The sequence below is a fragment of the Lissotriton vulgaris genome, chromosome 6, assembly GCF_964263255.1.
Source record: "Lissotriton vulgaris chromosome 6, aLisVul1.2, whole genome shotgun sequence".
NCBI lineage: Eukaryota > Metazoa > Chordata > Amphibia > Caudata > Salamandridae > Lissotriton > Lissotriton vulgaris.
In genome coordinates, this window is record NC_141694.1 from 1,529,211,007 (window position 1) to 1,529,229,156 (window position 18,150).

At 44.5% G+C, this 18,150-nt stretch overlaps 1 protein-coding gene across 2 annotated transcripts in view; it reads left to right on the plus strand.

Moving 5' to 3' along the window:
• Positions 1-15,861, plus strand: part of LAMP5 (lysosome associated membrane protein 5) — a 138,550-nt gene extending 122,689 nt beyond the window's left edge. Inside the window, exon 7 of one of the 2 annotated variants that reach the window (XM_086927706.1) lies at positions 13,770-13,904. In XM_086927706.1, coding sequence (XP_086783832.1) covers positions 13,770-13,776 — 7 coding nt within the window. In that variant the 3' untranslated portion in view covers positions 13,777-13,904. Of the gene's footprint in view, positions 1-13,769 lie in introns of both variants that reach the window. The other variant, XM_086927704.1, reaches the window with a different exon arrangement.
• Positions 15,862-18,150: the final 2,289 nt, after the last annotated feature.

Here is an 18,150-nt window from a genome sequence, read left to right on the forward strand (position 1 = left end):
TACATTTCTTTGCTTGCCTTGATCCTGTGTAGGTGTATGTAAAAGTTGAGGGCTGATGTGTATGTGGTTTACCCTTGAAAGAGTACATTGTGGTTCTATTTTAACTCGGTGCGGCAGGGACTCATTTGGCAATGTAGCACTGGTGTTACGAAACTTGAGAGGGCCCCCTGCAAAAAATGTGGAGGGCCCCCTTCGGACACGATCGGTAGAGCTCCGACCAGAGTACTTAAGTGTGGGGGCCCCTTGGAACTTAGGGCCCCCGCACCCCTGGGGCTCCGGGGGCCTGTGTTACCCCACTGGAATGTAGGTTTTTCCAACCACACAATTTTCCTTCCTAGGCCAACATTCTATAAACCTGCTCTGCCTGCTGATTTGTGGTATGTCACTAGCCCAGTGTTTCCCCAACTGTGAGTCGCCAGCTGATTTATGGTGGGTAATGAAACGCAATAATTAAAGATTACTTTACATTTTGTATTAATCTTGTCATATTTACTGTGCTTTTAATACGGAGCTCAAGCATCAGGCTATGTCTTCTGACAAATTGCTGCCTATTCATTTAACAAGTGGATTGTTGTTCACTTTTCTTGACCACACTGCAAAGTGAGAAGAGTTTGTAAAGTGGTCCATGTGACAATTTTGCTGGGGATCAAAAGAAATCAAGACACTTTGCTTGGTGATGCACACATGATAAATATTCACTGAAGCCCACTTTCCACACATTATCATTTGTGAGCTATATACTTTTATCAGTAAAACAGTATTTCTTCGCAAATGTAGTGTCCCTTACAATGAAAAATGTGCTGTATGTAAATGACAATACGCTACTGCACAAAGCTTTAGAAGTATATTTGCAACAGTTTGATCCAAAATGCACCACCAGCTACATGCTACACCTTTACCACTATCCTGTCTATCTTTATATCCCACTATCTCCATATGTGATCATACACAAACATCCCATTAGTGTATGACTTTCACATGTAAATTGGGAAATATGGATTCGCTCTGGGTAAATCATATACTCTTCTGTGCTTGAAAATAAAATGAATCTGACCATATGTAATGTAATCTGTTGCTTATGTAAAGCACTCCAGGGCCGTTCATCTCAGCACTGTTTGCGCTATATAAAAAAATATATATACATATATATACACCAAACATTCCTTCGCTGTCAATATCACAGAGGCAAAGGTCCTCCTTTCATGTACAGGCATAAAAGGCAGGCAGCACAGCTCAGCATCCTTAAAGTACTTTATTTTGTATTTTATCTCAATCATCCATCAAACAAAGTGCAATTGTGTGACAATGGCCTCATATTATTATATATACGAGCTTTCCACAGCAAAAGCGTTTTTTATTTGAAAATAAATTTGCCACCGCATGGCAATTCTCCACAATTTTTTCAAAACTAGTTTGCCACTCTCTTCAGCTGCTCTCTGGGCTGTTTTAGGGTCAGGTGGGGGCCGAGAAAAAGGCCTTCAATTTCAAAAAGGGACTTTATATACGACTACAGCATGAACGGCTGAGCAGAATTACACCTAATTTTGCAGAAAACTAGAACTTGGTCCAGAAAGAGTGCTTTTCGTAATTTAGTGTCGATATGTTCAGTAGTTTTAGAAATATTAAAGAAAAAGATGTACGTATATCTAGAGAAACTGATCCACCGCAGTGGATCCATGGATCCTCGTGTTACCATCAGTGCCATGATAGGCTGGCATCAACCCAAGAGAAATGTTGCAGCCGCCATTATGTGAATCAGGATACTGTTCCGGGAGGGAGGGGGGGGGGGGGGGGGGGGAGAGATAAAGAGTAAATAGGATATAAAGGATCAAGGGCCCGATGTAGGTAATCCCAGATTACCGATTCCTAAATACCGAATCATACCGATTCGGTATTTAAGAACTGGCAATCGGGATGTGGGTATTTTTACCGAATTCAATAACGAATCGGTAAGTTTTGGTGTTTACCGATTCGGTAATTACCGAATCTGTATTTGCCATTGATTCCTGTGGGCCTTGAAGCCCATAGGAATCAATGGCAAATACCGATTCGATATTTTACCGAATCTGTAAAATACCCAATTGCCAAGGGGGACAGGGTGTCACTTTGACACCCTGTTGCACCCCTGTTTCTGGCTTGTGTGCCATGTGACACACATACATTCCCTTAGGGGCACAGATGTGCATGTACACAGAAATTCTTAATTTACCACCCAATAGTATTGGGTGGTAAATTAAGAATTCCTAAGGGCCTGTGGCACTGCAAACTGTGCCACCTACATATGGATTTACAGAATCTGTATATTTACCGATTCGGAAAAATACCAAAGCGGTAAATTTACGGAATCGGTAAATATACAGATTCTGTAAATTCCGAGCCACCTACATGTCAAAAGCCAAATACTGGTCGGTAACGGCCGAAATCGGCCGTTACCGACCAGTATTGGGCAACCTACATCGGGCCCCAAGAGAGGTATCCTGGCCCAATAGGACTGATGGAGTGGCTTGTGAGGGACTACTCATGGGCAAGAAATTGCCCCAAAATTGTTTTGCGGGCGTGCTGGGATCGCGGATCCTCTGCGGTGCTAAGCACTGCCCTTGTATCAATCCGCGATGGGTAAGTAGATCCAGATCCTAATTCAAAAAAATTACTCCCACTCTCAGACCAACTCACACACCCACTTACACACCCACACACCCACTCACACATCGAAAAAGCCACTCACACACCTACACAGAGACCAAGGACACCGCATTGGCGCTCTCGCTAGAGTCTCTTGAAACTCTTGCAGACCCAAATTTCCAAATATACATTTATGTTTTAAGCTTACTGTCTCAAAAACTACTGAACAGATTTACAGAACAATCTGCCGACCATGATCTAGCTTCCAGCCAAATGTGGTGTAATTTGGTTAATCAGTTTTCGCTCTAGTCCGTCTTAAAAAGTCTATGGAAAATGCAAGGGTATTTTGCGTTTTGGCATCCCCCCTCTTGTCTCTACTCCCGCTTGACAGATCACTTTGAAACTTTCCATGCACAAGCTAGTCAAAGTGTAGCACCTTTTTGAAACGTTTTGTGCAGATTCGTCAAATGGTGCCAAAGTTATTAGCAGCACAATAAACACTTTTCCCATGGAACAGCTGAGCTATTAATAACTACCTAGTGGCGGCAGCCACTGGGTAAAATAGTACAAAATACAGCCTTGGGCCTTATTTTAACACACTAATGGAAATAAGTCTTTACCCCCTACTCTGGCGCAATAGAGGTTTTTCAAATTTGTTAAAACAACTGGTATCAACACCAACATTTCTAGCCTTGTGATTTCAGACAGTGATTTCAGTGGTCCTGCAGCCCACTCTGAAAAGTGTTCCAGCTTCAGTGCAGTTCACCATCTGCCACTTTTATGGGCGGATTTTGGCCACAGACCAATAAAGATATATTAAATGCATGTTCAAGTTTGTGCCATGTACAAACAATTGCTGTTAGAGAGGAATGCAAAACAATTTAAAGGGTATGGTATTTTAGTCATACACAGCATTTTGAAAGCGTGTCTACTATTACACCAAAAAATCGCCCCCTACTCATGTCCAGTAAAGCTAGGTGGGTCTTGCAAGCTTGTCTTTCTAAAAATCGGGACTTGCTTCTAAAAAGCTTGGGAAGCACTGCACTAGCTTTTTGGCTTGCTCTAAGTAGTACATCAGAAAATCAGTATTAAAAATATTATCAAAGACAATATTGTGTCTAAAATATGGTTTACAAAAACGTTGGGTGTATATTGTCTATTTGTAACTTCACTCTGATGATATTTTGGTAAATTATATTTAGGATTTAATATTTCTGTCTGACAATATGTTGGTATGATATTCTAGATGTGATGGCTGTAAAAATGGGCGGAAGCTGAAAGTGTGACACTACATAGAGAATGGAAAGGGGCGACCAATCGGTCCCCCCGAACGTATGGCAGAGTACCACGATCCCCCCGGGAAGCCATCTTGGGCGGGAGGCGAGTCTCGGCTGGTATGCCCGAAGCGGCGTAGCCGGGGCGCGCCTTTTCCCGCCCTAGAGTGGGTTGGCCTAGACACTGACGCGGCTGGCCACGCCCTTGGGGCAGGCAGGGGCGGGTTTACGCCCGCCCTGAAGACGGATAAAAGAAGGAACAAGACCAGAAAGCATCCTCTTGTTCCTGTGCTCTGAAGCTGCACCTCCTCGCTGCACGTGAGCTCGAGACGGAACGAAGAGCCAATTTTGAGCGTTGTAATCGTTCTTGTTTGTTTTCCAGACACTCTGTTGGAGAATGCCGAAGAAGGCGGGAAAGCGAATGACTACCGACCAGATGCTGCGTGTTCTCATGAAAGAGGTGACCGACCTAAAGAGGCGAATGGATAAAGACGAGGAAGGGGGGCCGAAACGTCCTTTGGTAGGAGCAGCCCCGGGAGGAAAAGGCAAGAGGCCCAGGAGGGGAGCAGCTGGGGGAGATATCCCGGGTCCCAGTGTCCCGCTCGAAGCACCCACTCCCGTGCCGGAGGAAGGGAATCCGATTCCCGTTGTGGTCACTCCCGTGTCCGGGGAAGATATGCCGCCCGAGCTGGCAGCACAATTAGCAGCGTGGTTGGGTAAAGGTAGCGAGGGCGCCACGGCTGTCGACGCGCAGGTTTTGATGAAGCAACTGCGTGAAACACGGGGAGCAGCGAGGGTATCCACGCCGGCTGCGGCCGTAGAGAAGCCACAGGGGACGGTTTCAGTCGCAGAGACAGCGTCCGGTTCAGGTAAGCGGCCATTGCCGATTGCGAGGGAAGAGTCGGCACCCTCTCGAAGGGAAAAGTTGGGTCAGCATGTCCCTTTAGCTATTAAAGAAAAGATATGGGCAGGGGAATATGTAAACATCTTCTCGTTGCTTACTGATCATTATGAGATGGAGCATGTTAAAGGTCAGAAGGACCTCATGCATCCGAGTGTTTGGCGTGCAAAGATGGCCGCCTTTAAGGTAAATGAAAACATTGGCAATTGGGGCAAGGCGTGGGGGGTTTTCACATCGATCTTGGGAGAACGAAGGCCCGAATTGCTACCCGAATTGCCGATTTATCAGGCACGGATCATGGGGTACTCTGTGTCACACGAGGGTAATCATTGGTTCTGCTATGATAATCTTTTCAGAAAAGCAAAAGAACATGATAAAAACTTAACTTGGGATTGTTATGATTCTGTGTCCTGGTCCAAAATGAAGGATACTGGTATGTTGAAATTGCCATTGGTAGGGAGTAACGTGGGCGAATCCTCCCGTCAGTATGCGGGGACGCCCTTTCGATCAGGTACGGGTACCGACAATCACTCGAGGCCTACCGGTAATGCAGGTAAAAAGGGGGTTTGTTGGAACTTTAACAGGGGTAAATGTACTAGGCCACAAGGGTCGTGCAAATTTAGACACGAATGTAGTGGGTGTGGGCAATCATCCCATCCTGAGTCCACGTGCAGAGCCAAAACGGGTGATAACGCGGGTAGAGGAGGTGCCAAACAGGTCTAACATAGTCCGAGGGGCGCCTTTACCTACCCCGATTGATACCTTGGCAATGATTCCCTGGCTCAGTGAATACCCGGATCGTGCTTCCGCTGGGGTGTTGCGGAACGGGTTTTCATATGGTTTCCGCATCCCAGTGGGGGACTTTCAGGGTGTGGAAGAATGCAAAAATCAGATATCGGTCTTGCAGCATACGACCGTGGTACAGGAAAAGATCCGGAAGGAGGTTACTCGAGGTCGAGTCGCCGGTCCGTTTAGTGTACCCCCGGTTGCTAACTTTGTTTGTTCGCCTTTAGGAGTGGTCCCCAAGAAGGACCCGGGTGAGTTTCGGCTGATACATAATTTGTCAGCCCCACGTGGTCTTTCAGTAAACGAAGCGATAGACCCGGAAATGTGTACGGTGCGGTACGCATCCTTCGATGAGGCCGTAGCCATTTTGAATCGCCTGGGGCCCGGTGCGCTGATGGCAAAATCTGATATCGAGTCAGCGTTCCGGTTGCTCCCGGTACATCCAGACGATCAGCGTCTCCTGGGTTTCATGTTTCAGGGTCAGTATTACATGGATAGTTGTATGCCGATGGGATGCTCTATATCTTGTGCCTATTTCGAGAAATTCAGTAGTTTCCTACAATGGGTCTTCACTAAGAAGACGGGTTTCCAACATGTGATGCATTATCTCGATGATTTTTTGTTCCTGGGGGCAGCCGGGGATCCGGAATGTGGGCAGGCTTTGGCTGCATTTTGTGTTTTAATGAATCAGTTTGGTGTGCCATTGGCACCAGGTAAGACGGTGGGTCCTTCGACTTGCCTCGAGTTTCTGGGGATCGAGTTAGACTCCGGAGAAGGTTGTTTCCGTTTACCAGGTGATAAAGTGTTAAAATTCAGGGCATCCCTGCAAATGTGTATGAGTGAATCTAAGGTTAAGCTGCATCAATTACAGCAGCTAGTGGGACAGTTGAATTTTGCCCTAAGAGTTATACCAATGGCCCGCCCTTTTTCCCGTTCGATCGCTCAAGCCATGGTCGGACTGAAGGAGGGCCATCATCGCACAAGGCTCTCGGCTGAGGTCCGCCAGGACATGCGCATTTGGTTGGCATTTCTGGCGGATTTCAATGGTCGAGTCGTCTGGAACAAACCGGCCGTGTCCTCTGAGGAGCTGGGGCTGTGGACAGATTCGGCAGGGAGTATAGGTTTTGGTGCCATTTTCGGTACTCGATGGTCTGCACAAAAATGGCCGGCATGGTGGCACGACAGTGGACTGACAAGTAACATTGCTTTCCTGGAACTCTTCCCCATTTTGGTGGCCCTGAGAACGTGGCCCGAAGGGTTCAGAGATCACTCTGTGGTATTCTGGTCTGACAATATGACCGTAGTTGAGTGTATCAATAGCCAGGCAGCACGATGCAAATGGATTTTGAGACTGCTCAAGGAAATCGTATTACTGTGTATGCAATTGAATGTGCTATTCAAAGCAAGACATGTCCCGGGGGTAATGAACCGGGCGGCTGATGCCCTTTCTCGTTTTCGTATGCAGGCCTTCTGGGGTTTTCTTCCCACAGCGGACCCGGAGCCAGCACCCTTTCCCGAAGCTCTCTGGTCTCTCGGTGCCCCGAACTTCGTAACCTCGTGGGAGAGAGTTTAGCACCCAGGACGAGGAAGGCATATGAAGGGGCGTTCCAGTCCTATTTAGCCTTTTTGGGGACTGCTAGAGAGGAGCTTTGGGGCCAGGAGGAATGGGTAGTGAACTTTCTGATGTCTTTACATCTGGCAGGGAAATCGGTGGCCACGGCCCAGAGGCATCGGGCTGCCATTTCCTTTGTTGCTAGGGCTCATGGGATCCAGGACCCGACAGCGTCTTTCGTTGTGCAAAAAGCGCTACGTGGGTGGCAACGCCTTGAGGGTCGCAGAGTAGATGAGAGGCGCCCGATAGGTTTGGATAGGTTGGCCCAGTTATTATCCAGACTCCCTACGACATGTTCATCTCAGTTTGAGACAGTGTTATTCCGAGCCGCTTTTACGCTGGCATTTCATGGGGCTATGCGGGTAAGCGAATTAGTGGCGAGGAACAAGCAGGATGTGACGGGAGGGCTGTGCGCAGAGCACGTTCAGATCAGAGGGGAGACAATGACTGTCTCGTTTGTGAGGTCCAAGACCGATCAAAGTGGGATGGGTGACTGCATAATTATACGCAGGATTCCCGGGTCGTCCATGTGCCCAGTGAAGTGTTTAGAGGATTATTTAACACGAAGGGTGGCATCATGGGGGGGGGACCTTGTTGAGACACGCGGACGCCACCCCACTGACTAGGTTTCAGTTTCAGCGGGTGCTTGCGATGTCGATTACAGCTGCGGGCTTGAACCCGGGCGAGTTTGGGACCCATTCCTTTCGGATAGGGGCTGCTACAGAGGCTACAGCCGGGGGTCTGAATGTGGAACAAGTTAAACGTGTGGGGCGTTGGTCCTCCGATTGTTATAAAAGGTATGTGCGGTTGCACATGTTGTGAAGCTGTAATGATGTACTCACGCTTCTTGTTTTGTTTGGTTTTCAGTTACGCAAGCCTACGAGGCGGGGCGGACTATGCAGTCGACCCAACACCGGGCCAGCGGTCAGACATCACCGGCTGTGAAAAAGGTGGTGTGGGTCGTGGGCCACTCATACGTGAGGCGTGCCGCGGACGTATTCAAGGCAGGTGACATGGTGCACGTGGCTGGGGGATACGGGTACAGTGTGTCCTTCTACGGAAAGGGCGGTCTCTGTATTGACCAGTTTCAATCATTTTTCGAGGGTTTGCTAGGGCGGACGAGGTCACCGCCGTCTGTAGTCATAGTACATCTTGGGGGCAATGATTTGGTCACCACTGGTAGACGACTTCTCCTGGAGGCGATGCTTTCCACGGTAAGTTGGTTAGCGAGGAGAGTTCCAGGGTGCACAATTGCGTGGTCCCATATGATCCCACGGAGAGTGTGGCGGGGGGCTTTTTCTGTTTCTGCTTTAAATCATTCTGTGAGAAAAATTAATAACAAAGTGAGTAGGTTGTTCCGTTCCAATGCACTGCATTCTATTTCGCATGGGTGTATTAATGAGGACAGTATGCATTTGGGGGATGGTGTTCATTTGTCTCGGGTGGGGAATGAGTTACTCATAGGAGACTTCATAGCGTGGCTAAAGACGTTAAAACATGACCTTTAGGTAGGAGTGTGGTGGGGGGTCCGGATAGCCGGTCAACTATCCGGACCTGTGGCGGTAAGGTCATGATCGGTGAGCACTAATTAGAAGATCCCTATGAGTGGGCGTCACCCATTACGGATGGGGGCGCTCGGGGGAGGTGGCCATTGGCCCCTCAACGGGGAGGCGGTCCCTTCTAAGGATGGGTCGCCGAAAGGAAAGGGAAGGCGGTCAAGGCCCCTTCATGGGTAGGAGGGGTTACAGCCCCCTCCTGGGGAATTTCCCGGGGCCAGGACGTCTGCGACGGCAGATGTGGTAAGTTGTGTGGGGTTTGGGGGGGGTCTACGCTACCTTCTAGATACCTCACACGAGTCCTCGTACGACCTTTAAATGGCGTCGAGTTTTATTGGGGCCCCCGTCAAGTCAAGGGAAATTGGTAGTTGCACTTGAGGTATGCCTCCGTGCTGCCCCTCACAAGTGAGGAGGATATGTCTGGGTTAGGGATCTTGACACCGGTTACGACCTTGCCGTTGGCCCTTAAACGTTAGGATGTACAATTTCAAAATTTCAAGTAAATGTTTGGTAGGATGTTAGTTCGGCTAGGAGAACCTTTGTATTAGAGGATATGTTAAGGTTAGCCAAACATCGCAATGTGGTAATGAAATTGTACATAATATGAAACTGTTGATTTAATGTTTTAATTTTGTTTCATATTTTTAATAAATACGGCCGGGAGGGTCACTCCCTCCCGTCTTCCAAAAACTTCAGAACTGTTTCCGGTTTCCCATCCTTGGGGATTGTGTTGAGAGGGGGTGGCGGGTATCTCAGCCATATGGAAAGGGGCGACCAATCGGTCCCCCCGAACGTATGGCAGAGTACCACGATCCCCCCGGGAAGCCATCTTGGGCGGGAGGCGAGTCTCGGCTGGTATGCCCGAAGCGGCGTAGCCGGGGCGCGCCTTTTCCCGCCCTAGAGTGGGTTGGCCTAGACACTGACGCGGCTGGCCACGCCCTTGGGGCAGGCAGGGGCGGGTTTACGCCCGCCCTGAAGACGGATAAAAGAAGGAACAAGACCAGAAAGCATCCTCTTGTTCCTGTGCTCTGAAGCTGCACCTCCTCGCTGCACGTGAGCTCGAGACGGAACGAAGAGCCAATTTTGACCCACCCACCAGCCCCTGAAGACAGCGAGTGGTTTTAAATAAAGTTTGATGGATAACTCTGATTTTCGTTTACAGGTTGTGGTATTATCGTGAAGATTTTTGAGTATGCAATAAAGAATGGTCGATTTGTGTTATGTTTTGCAAATAAAGTAATTCTGCTTTAGTGTTCATCAGTAAGCATGCTTTGAATAAAGTTGTTGTTGCTACTGTCTGTTATACTTAGTCTTTAGTTATTTAGTTATCATTGTCGTATTTATTTTGGTCGGGCGGTAAGGTCATGATCGGTGAGCACTAATTAGAAGATCCCTATGAGTGGGCGTCACCCATTACGGATGGGGGCGCTCGGGGGAGGTGGCCATTGGCCCCTCAACGGGGAGGCGGTCCCTTCTAAGGATGGGTCGCCGAAAGGAAAGGGAAGGCGGTCAAGGCCCCTTCATGGGTAGGAGGGGTTATAGCCCCCTCCTGGGGAATTTCCCGGGGCCAGGACGTCTGCGACGGCAGATGTGGTAAGTTGTGTGGGGTTTGGGGGGGGGTCTACGCTACCTTCTAGATACCTCACACGAGTCCTCGTACGACCTTTAAATGGCGTCGAGTTTTATTGGGGCCCCCGTCAAGTCAAGGGAAATTGGTAGTTGCACTTGAGGTATGCCTCCGTGCTGCCCCTCACAAGTGAGGGGGATATGTCTGGGTTAGGGATCTTGACACCGGTTACGACCTTGCCGTTGGCCCTTAAACGTTAGGATGTACAATTTCAAAATTTCAAGTAAATGTTTGGTAGGATGTTAGTTCGGCTAGGAGAACCTTTGTATTAGAGGATATGTTAAGGTTAGCCAAACATCGCAATGTGGTAATGAAATTGTACATAATATGAAACTGTTGATTTAATGTTTTAATTTTGTTTCATATTTTTAATAAATACGGCCGGGAGGGTCACTCCCTCCCGTCTTCCAAAAACTTCAGAACTGTTTCCGGTTTCCCATCCTTGGGGATTGTGTTGAGAGGGGGTGGCGGGTATCTCAGCCATACAAGCTTGAGCACTCATAGCAAGCTAGCTTATTGGCACAAGCTGAAGCAATTAAGATATGTCCAGCTGTAGGCGCACAATATGGGAGGGGACAATCAAATAAATACTCTCAATTACCCTCCATAATATACACAGAATGACCTAAAGGCATGAATAGTGAAGTTAAAAAGCCGAATCCAGGGCCTCTCGATTTTGCACACTGGAAAACCTACTGATGGTGTTCGAACCATGCTCCCACATTAAAGCTTGCTTACCATGCAGAATCTGTAGAAGACGGTAAATGTAAAGAGGTAAAGTGCACATCACCATCACCATGTACACCATAAAAGACATACACAATGCCTACGCAGAATGACCCAACAGCTCTTTAAGTTGAAAAGTTGCCACATTTAAATGGCTATGAGCTCCAACCCCGTTCCTACCATAGAAACATAGCGTTCTTGTTTCCTCAATTTAAATAAAGGCACAGGTGAGACAGTCACTGGAAACTTAGAGTGCCAAATGTATCAACACTTTGAAATAGGTTTGTGTCACTTTTGCGATGCAACTCCAATGCCAACTGTTGATTTTGGGATTTACTTTCCAGTGAAAAACATGTTTTGCACTGGAAGAGTAGTCCTAAACACTTAGCACTACTTACTTTGCATAAAGGGGCATACAATGGATGGCTTATGGCATTTCCCATGCAACTACCTATGGGTTTTGAATCAGCGCAGATCTCTATTTACTGACCTTGGTAGAAAGAGATTTGTGCCACAAACTTATGCCTCCTCGAAAGTTAGAGAACATTTTTCTTTTCTCAACACATTTCTAAAGTTTCAAACATGCTGTTCTGTGTAGCACAAATACAAATGCATGAAAGTGTTAAAATATCTCAAAGCATAGCATTTTGTACAGGAAGGATCCTATTCCAATACAAAACTTCTGCTTGACATCACACACACCCTTGTACTGTGGTATAAGGTGTGGGCATTGGTGGAAGCCAGCCTATTGTGTGCCTGCCCGTGGAATGAGAAACATAGTGCTATCCTTGTGTAGATGTGGCTCTGTTTTTTACTGGAGCACTGAGTTGCAGCAATTCTTTGTAAATTCGGCCTGTAGAGTATGGAAATTATACAGCAAGTATGAGAACGAATTATTATAACAAATATGGGTTTCTCATAAACAGTAATGGGTCAAAGTTTCACTATAAGAACTGCAAAAAGATACACATACTACATTAAACAATTTTCATTGTATGGCATAAATATGACTTGAAATTTGCATTAAAGGGCTGTGCTTTGTCAAAAAAGTGGCTACAATTTTTTTTTTACTTTTTATGCATCATTTTATCGATGTTACATATAGAATAGATACAACACATTAAAATACTTACATACAGAAAGATATAAGAAATTTACAGAAATGTCAACCGTTGCCCTTTTAATTTAAGTAATAAGTGGCGTTCCATTCATGTCTATTCTTTAAGAAGAATCATAAGATTAGGCAACACATAAAATGTTCTGACAAGTTTATAAAACACTTTATTGACCTTTGCACTTCGGTGTGTTGAACTAAAACACCGGATGTTACCACAATAACTTTCCTTATTTTTTGTTTAGCTCCTCGATAGCGTAAATCAAATCAGATATGTATTTTAATGATCTTACATTTTTTTATTTGTCCTTTATCAAATATTTGCCACCACACAATGCTGACAAACTTTCATATAAGCATCAGAATATATTAGCTGGTATTCTAGGTTTTCTACTGTAGGGGTCAGACTGAAAACATATGTTTTTGTTTAGCTGGATAGCATCTTTCCAAAGAAGACCCAATACAGTAATTAATTTAAACTGAATGATAAAAACGTTAAGATCATTAAATCTTGTAACAAATTGTATGGGAAAAATATTGAGCAAAAGTTTCAAATCTACTACAGACAATAAATAGTAAGGTACGGGCCTCTTGGTGTATCCTTGGCCCCCATTAATCTTTGCAACTTGCATAAAGGATATCACATGTAATCAACATGGTAAATATGAAAATAAAAAAGCCATTGAAATATTACTACCAGTTTGTGAAAATTAATTTTTTCCATAATAGTCATGAGAACACTCTGTAAAATGCCAATATTGTTTATTTATTTTTGCAAAAAGCAGGCATGTGTCAATTCATACACTCATTAGGATGACGGTGGGACCGACACCGACAGCACATCGGTGTCGGGGACATCTGAAACAGTGGTCAGGCCACAGCATGGGTAAGGGACCGACTGCTCCGGGTTGGATTGTAATCCCTACAATGAGGGTGGTGCCCGCTCAGGCACCACCGTCGGGATTACAATGGCCCTTTCCGACGGCCTTTCAATGGCAGTCTGACCGCCATTTAAAGGCTAGCAGAAATGGACTTTGGGGGCCGCTAGCAGGGCCTCGTCCCTCCACTGACTCAGTTATGAGGCCAGGCGGGGGCACCATAAGTGCCCCACAAACATCCATGCCCATGTGGCAGGGAACAAATATAAAAAATGCATCAAAGAAAAAATATTTTCCCAATATGTGAGCATGACAGTACAGACTGTTTCCTTTTTAAGAATCATTTAAATGAATTTACTGTGTTTGCAAAGCTTAAACTCAGTTACTGCAAAATATACCAGAGTGTATGTGCATCATGACTTATCAGAAATTATCTCCCAGATCACAACTATTACTCCTCTGCCTTGCAAATGAATTATTTGTAAATACTACCTAACTCTACATTCCCTGAAACAGAAGTCCAAACCTTATCTTCTTAAAAGGAGACGTTATAGGCACATGATAAACATGACACAATGGTCTCCTTACCGTTATCCTGCGTTGGTACCCAAACACAGATATCTTCACTCTGCTTTAAAGCTGGTAATCTAATGAGTTTTTTCTTCACTTTCAGAATATAAATGTCAAGTGGACCAGCGGGAGCAGCTTGAAGAAACCCTGCCTTTGATTTTGGGGCTGGTCCTAGGATTTTCCATTGTGATAACTCTGGCCATCTACCACGTTCACCACAAACTAACAGCCAACCAAGTGCACATCCCTCAAGACAGATCTGACTACAAGCACATGGGATAGATTTGTATTTTATAGCTGTGTGATTTGATTCTAAACATTTGCCAGGAAGTTCACTCCTAAAGCACTTTTTTCTTGTATATAATGGCCATTTTGATCCCATGTACCTGCAATGACTGTTAGATATGGATACTTGCGAATGATCCTCAAGGGGCAAAACAGGTCAAGCAGTTGCCAAAAGACATTTTACCTGTTGAGTGCACCATTAAAATATACTAAATCAATCAATCATTAGTATACAAACATTAAACGGATATATTTATATTTAGTGTGACCAAATGGAAGGTCATTTGGTTAGCAGGAGACAGTTTACATGGGCTGCCCCTCGAGGACTGTCAGCAAATATCCCCCTGTAGAAAACGATTCCCTTCAGCAGAGGATAGCATTTTTGCCAGTGCTTAATTTGTAAAATATTAAGAGCCAGGGCCCTCATCTAGGTCACTGCAGCCTACGTCACCCATTGCCCCTGCCAGCGCTACCAATGACTGTACCAAAGCAGCTACTAACCATCACACTCCTACAGGTGTGACAATTCAGACTATTCCAGGACCCCAAAGCTATAGGATTAGCATGGAAAGCAGGTAATAGTCATTTTTAGCGAATATTGAATTAGTAAACACCTGTTGTTATGCTCATTCTAAATCAGACAAACAGCCCACTCTGTGGCAGACTGTCATAAGCGCCGGGTTTGCTTATTAAGTGCCAGGGCCGAGCAAACCACCAGCTCAAATCAAGCACTGATTTTATTGATTTAAATGACATGAAATTATGGCAGTGGGCCATTTGTACAAATACCTGTGAGTTATTGAAGAACTCTGAAGTTTCATAGGGGGTTATTACCCTGCTAATGCCATGTTGTACTTTTATATTATGTTTAAAAGTTTTGTTGACTTTTATCCCCCCATTTGAGCATGTTCTGTTTCCTCTATTTAAGTTAAAATTGTAAGCATTATATTTAATGTCGCTGCACTATACTATAGAACTGCCATTTGGCCAGGTACAAGCGGTGTCTTTCAGCATTAATGTTTTGGACAGTGGACTACATATGTCCTGAAGAAAAACAATGTACATTTTAATGGAAAATAGAAATACAGATTGAAACCAATGGTCACAATCAAACATCACTTGTAACCTTATAATGTAAATAGATAAAACTTACAGTTTCTCCATGGTAGTTTCAAAACATCTTTGAACACCCAGTGGCCAGCAATTGGATCTGGTTGAAACCTACTGCAACTGGACCAGACAAAGTAGTACAAAGGTAATGTAAACCAAGCAGGTACACTAAGTTTGAGATTCTTGTATATAAATATGACAACATAGAAATATTTAAAGAACTTTAATGTGAATAATATCATTTATGAACACCGGAAAACTCTGTTGAAAGCAGAGTATGAAAAGATATTGTAGTATTTCATAAACAGATACAAGCTCAATGCAAGCACAAAGCAGAATGCATGTGAATCAATAACTATGCTTTCAGTTCATGCTATGTGCGCTTTCATATGTACACAAAGGACAAAGAAAGTTAGAAAAGATCTGCACTAGAATATGTTACTTGAATGGGTAGCGAGAGACTCATTAACTTGGAGGTCTAGTAATATACAATACAACTTGAACTATGCACCCAGCCTCATTGAAAGTCTTCAATGGATAAACAGCTGCGTTCACGGGGGTCGCCATCTTTAGCTATATCTGTGTGCCATTTAAAGTAAAGCTTTGTTTGCGGACACTCTCTGTTTCACAGCAAAGGTAATTTCCTTTTTCGGGCTTTAAAGGTAAATAATACCTTTGTGAAAGTTGTAAGAAGTTAATCAAGGACGGATCAGCACAGAATTATTGTTTGTAAAAGTAGAAACTCTCTTTTATGAATGTTTATTTTCAGGATCTGCCTCAAATAAACTCTATACATTTTTGCGCATGTTGAATCTCTGAAATCTGTCTCTCTGCTTTTCTTAAAAAAAAAAAATAGGCCACTTTCCAGATTTATTGCCATCTGGCTGCCAAAAGTATACTGGGCGAGTGTCAGTCTGTTTTCATGTATGCTCTAGCCTGGACGCTATGCTATAACTAGTTTAGTAAATGAACAGGAGTGAATGTTGAGTGAATGTCTTTTGTTTTCTTTTTTATTGTGTTTTTTGAACACCACTTCTACATTGTGCGGCTACACACTTGGCCAACTTTCAATTTGGCAGCAAATCCAAATTTTTGCGCAAATTCATATTTGAGGTCGAATCTTGATCACTTAACCAGTGCGCAAATAGCGTGTACCGCAAGTTTTCCCCATCGGATGTCTGCAATAAAAAGAACTGTTGCAAATTAACGGAGCAGGGAAAACACTGTTCAATCAACGTTTGAAGCTCGACAGGGAAAAACACGTACATTTGTGCATTATTGCTCATCCGAGGTCCAGAACTTGAAATGTGGCAGTAATTGCAAACGAGGTAACATATCTGTCTGTATCAGCATAGTGGATAGGTGAAACCATTCTGGCTAATGAATTTGATATATTAATGATTGAAAATAATAGGATTCTTTTTTGCTACATGATAGTACAGCACAAGGAACCATCACCTCTTACACTATTGCCAAAGCTAATAACAAGGTTGTTTACTTAGTAGACTTAATGGTAATATTGTACATACTTAGGGAACTTATAAAGTATGGTCCTAGGTTTAGAGTAATGGAGCAGAGGACATGGGGAACAAGGGGGTCAAATTATCATCCAGTTTACAGGGTTGCTCCACGGATGGCTTGCAATGCTGATTAAACAAAATGTAACATAGCCCATCCGATTTACAGTTTACTGAATAAAACATGGAGATACATTTTGAGACTCTATACAGGTATGCGGATGGGTAGATAGCCATAACAGCTTTTTTATTTTTTATTTAGTGTTTCCAAGGAACATCACCGATAACTGAGGTGAAGCTCAAATTGTCTCTGAAGTCACATGGAACCCTAAGGAGGAAACTATCCATATTTGATCATTATTCATGCACAATTATTGGGTTGTATATAACATCTCCCCACCAATGACAGCGCAGGAATTATACACAAAATTAACTTTGTAACCCCCATCCCAACTCTCTCAGAGCTACAAAAATGTTAATAAAGAAATGCCTTTCATCATACATCCAGCCCACATCTTGCTATTTATTACGTCATCCCATAAAACACCAAAAAATACTTGTGCTTTGCCTCAGCCCCTCACCTCACTTGGTAAATCACTCCCATCCAAAACATTAAAATGAAATACCTGGCCTGCTGTGACTTTCCTCTACCACCAACTGAGCCTTCCCTTCACCCCTGGAAGCGAATAGTTAGAGACATTCTATTAGGAGCGCTATTACAATTGAACTCAGCATCAATAGAAATTCCCTTTTCATGGCAGATTTTGACAGGTGATACATCAGTTCACTACACCAGTCTGTCATGCATGTTCCCACGTCACCAACTCACTCTGGTCTATTAAGACCCGAAAGGGGAAAATGAATACATCCCACCATCTATTATTTCACCACTTACTTTGGCTATCCTTAATCCAGGTGAAGTTGGCTGAATACTGCATATCCTTTCACTGCTTTGCTTGGTTATCGAAAGATCCAAAAGAAGCACAGGGAGATTGTAGTGGTAGCCACCCCCCATGTGACATCACCAATGCAGATAATGACAATCAATCAGGTTTACTGGAAAGTGAGACTACTCACCCATTAGGGTCTCAAGGCTTTGAGGGGCGCGGTATCTGCAGTTCAATTGAAGAGCCAGGTCTTGAGGTCCTTTCTGAGTTGACACAGCAGCGGGATTACCTGAGATGTAGAGGCTGGGAGTTCCAGGTCTTTGCAGCAAGGTAGTACAAGGATCTTCCTCCATAATGATTTAATGTTTTTGGTGACTCTAAATTTGCTCCTTACCTTCCCTCTTAAGTTTGAGGCAGATGGTATTTTATTGCCTGCTAAAAAAGTGGGTGAACAACCTTTACAACACAACTTTTACCACGCAGCGCCTTTACAACGCGGTATTTACAACGCAAACAATTACAACGCATTGCGCTGGGGGGCGTTCTAGGATAGGGAATAAGTTTAATTTACTATCCAACACCTTCCCTAGTTTCCATGGGGACTGGTGTTGGAATAGTAAATTAAACTTTTCAGTATCCAGCACCCCAAAGCGCTATGCGTTGTAATGGTTTGCGATGTAAAAAC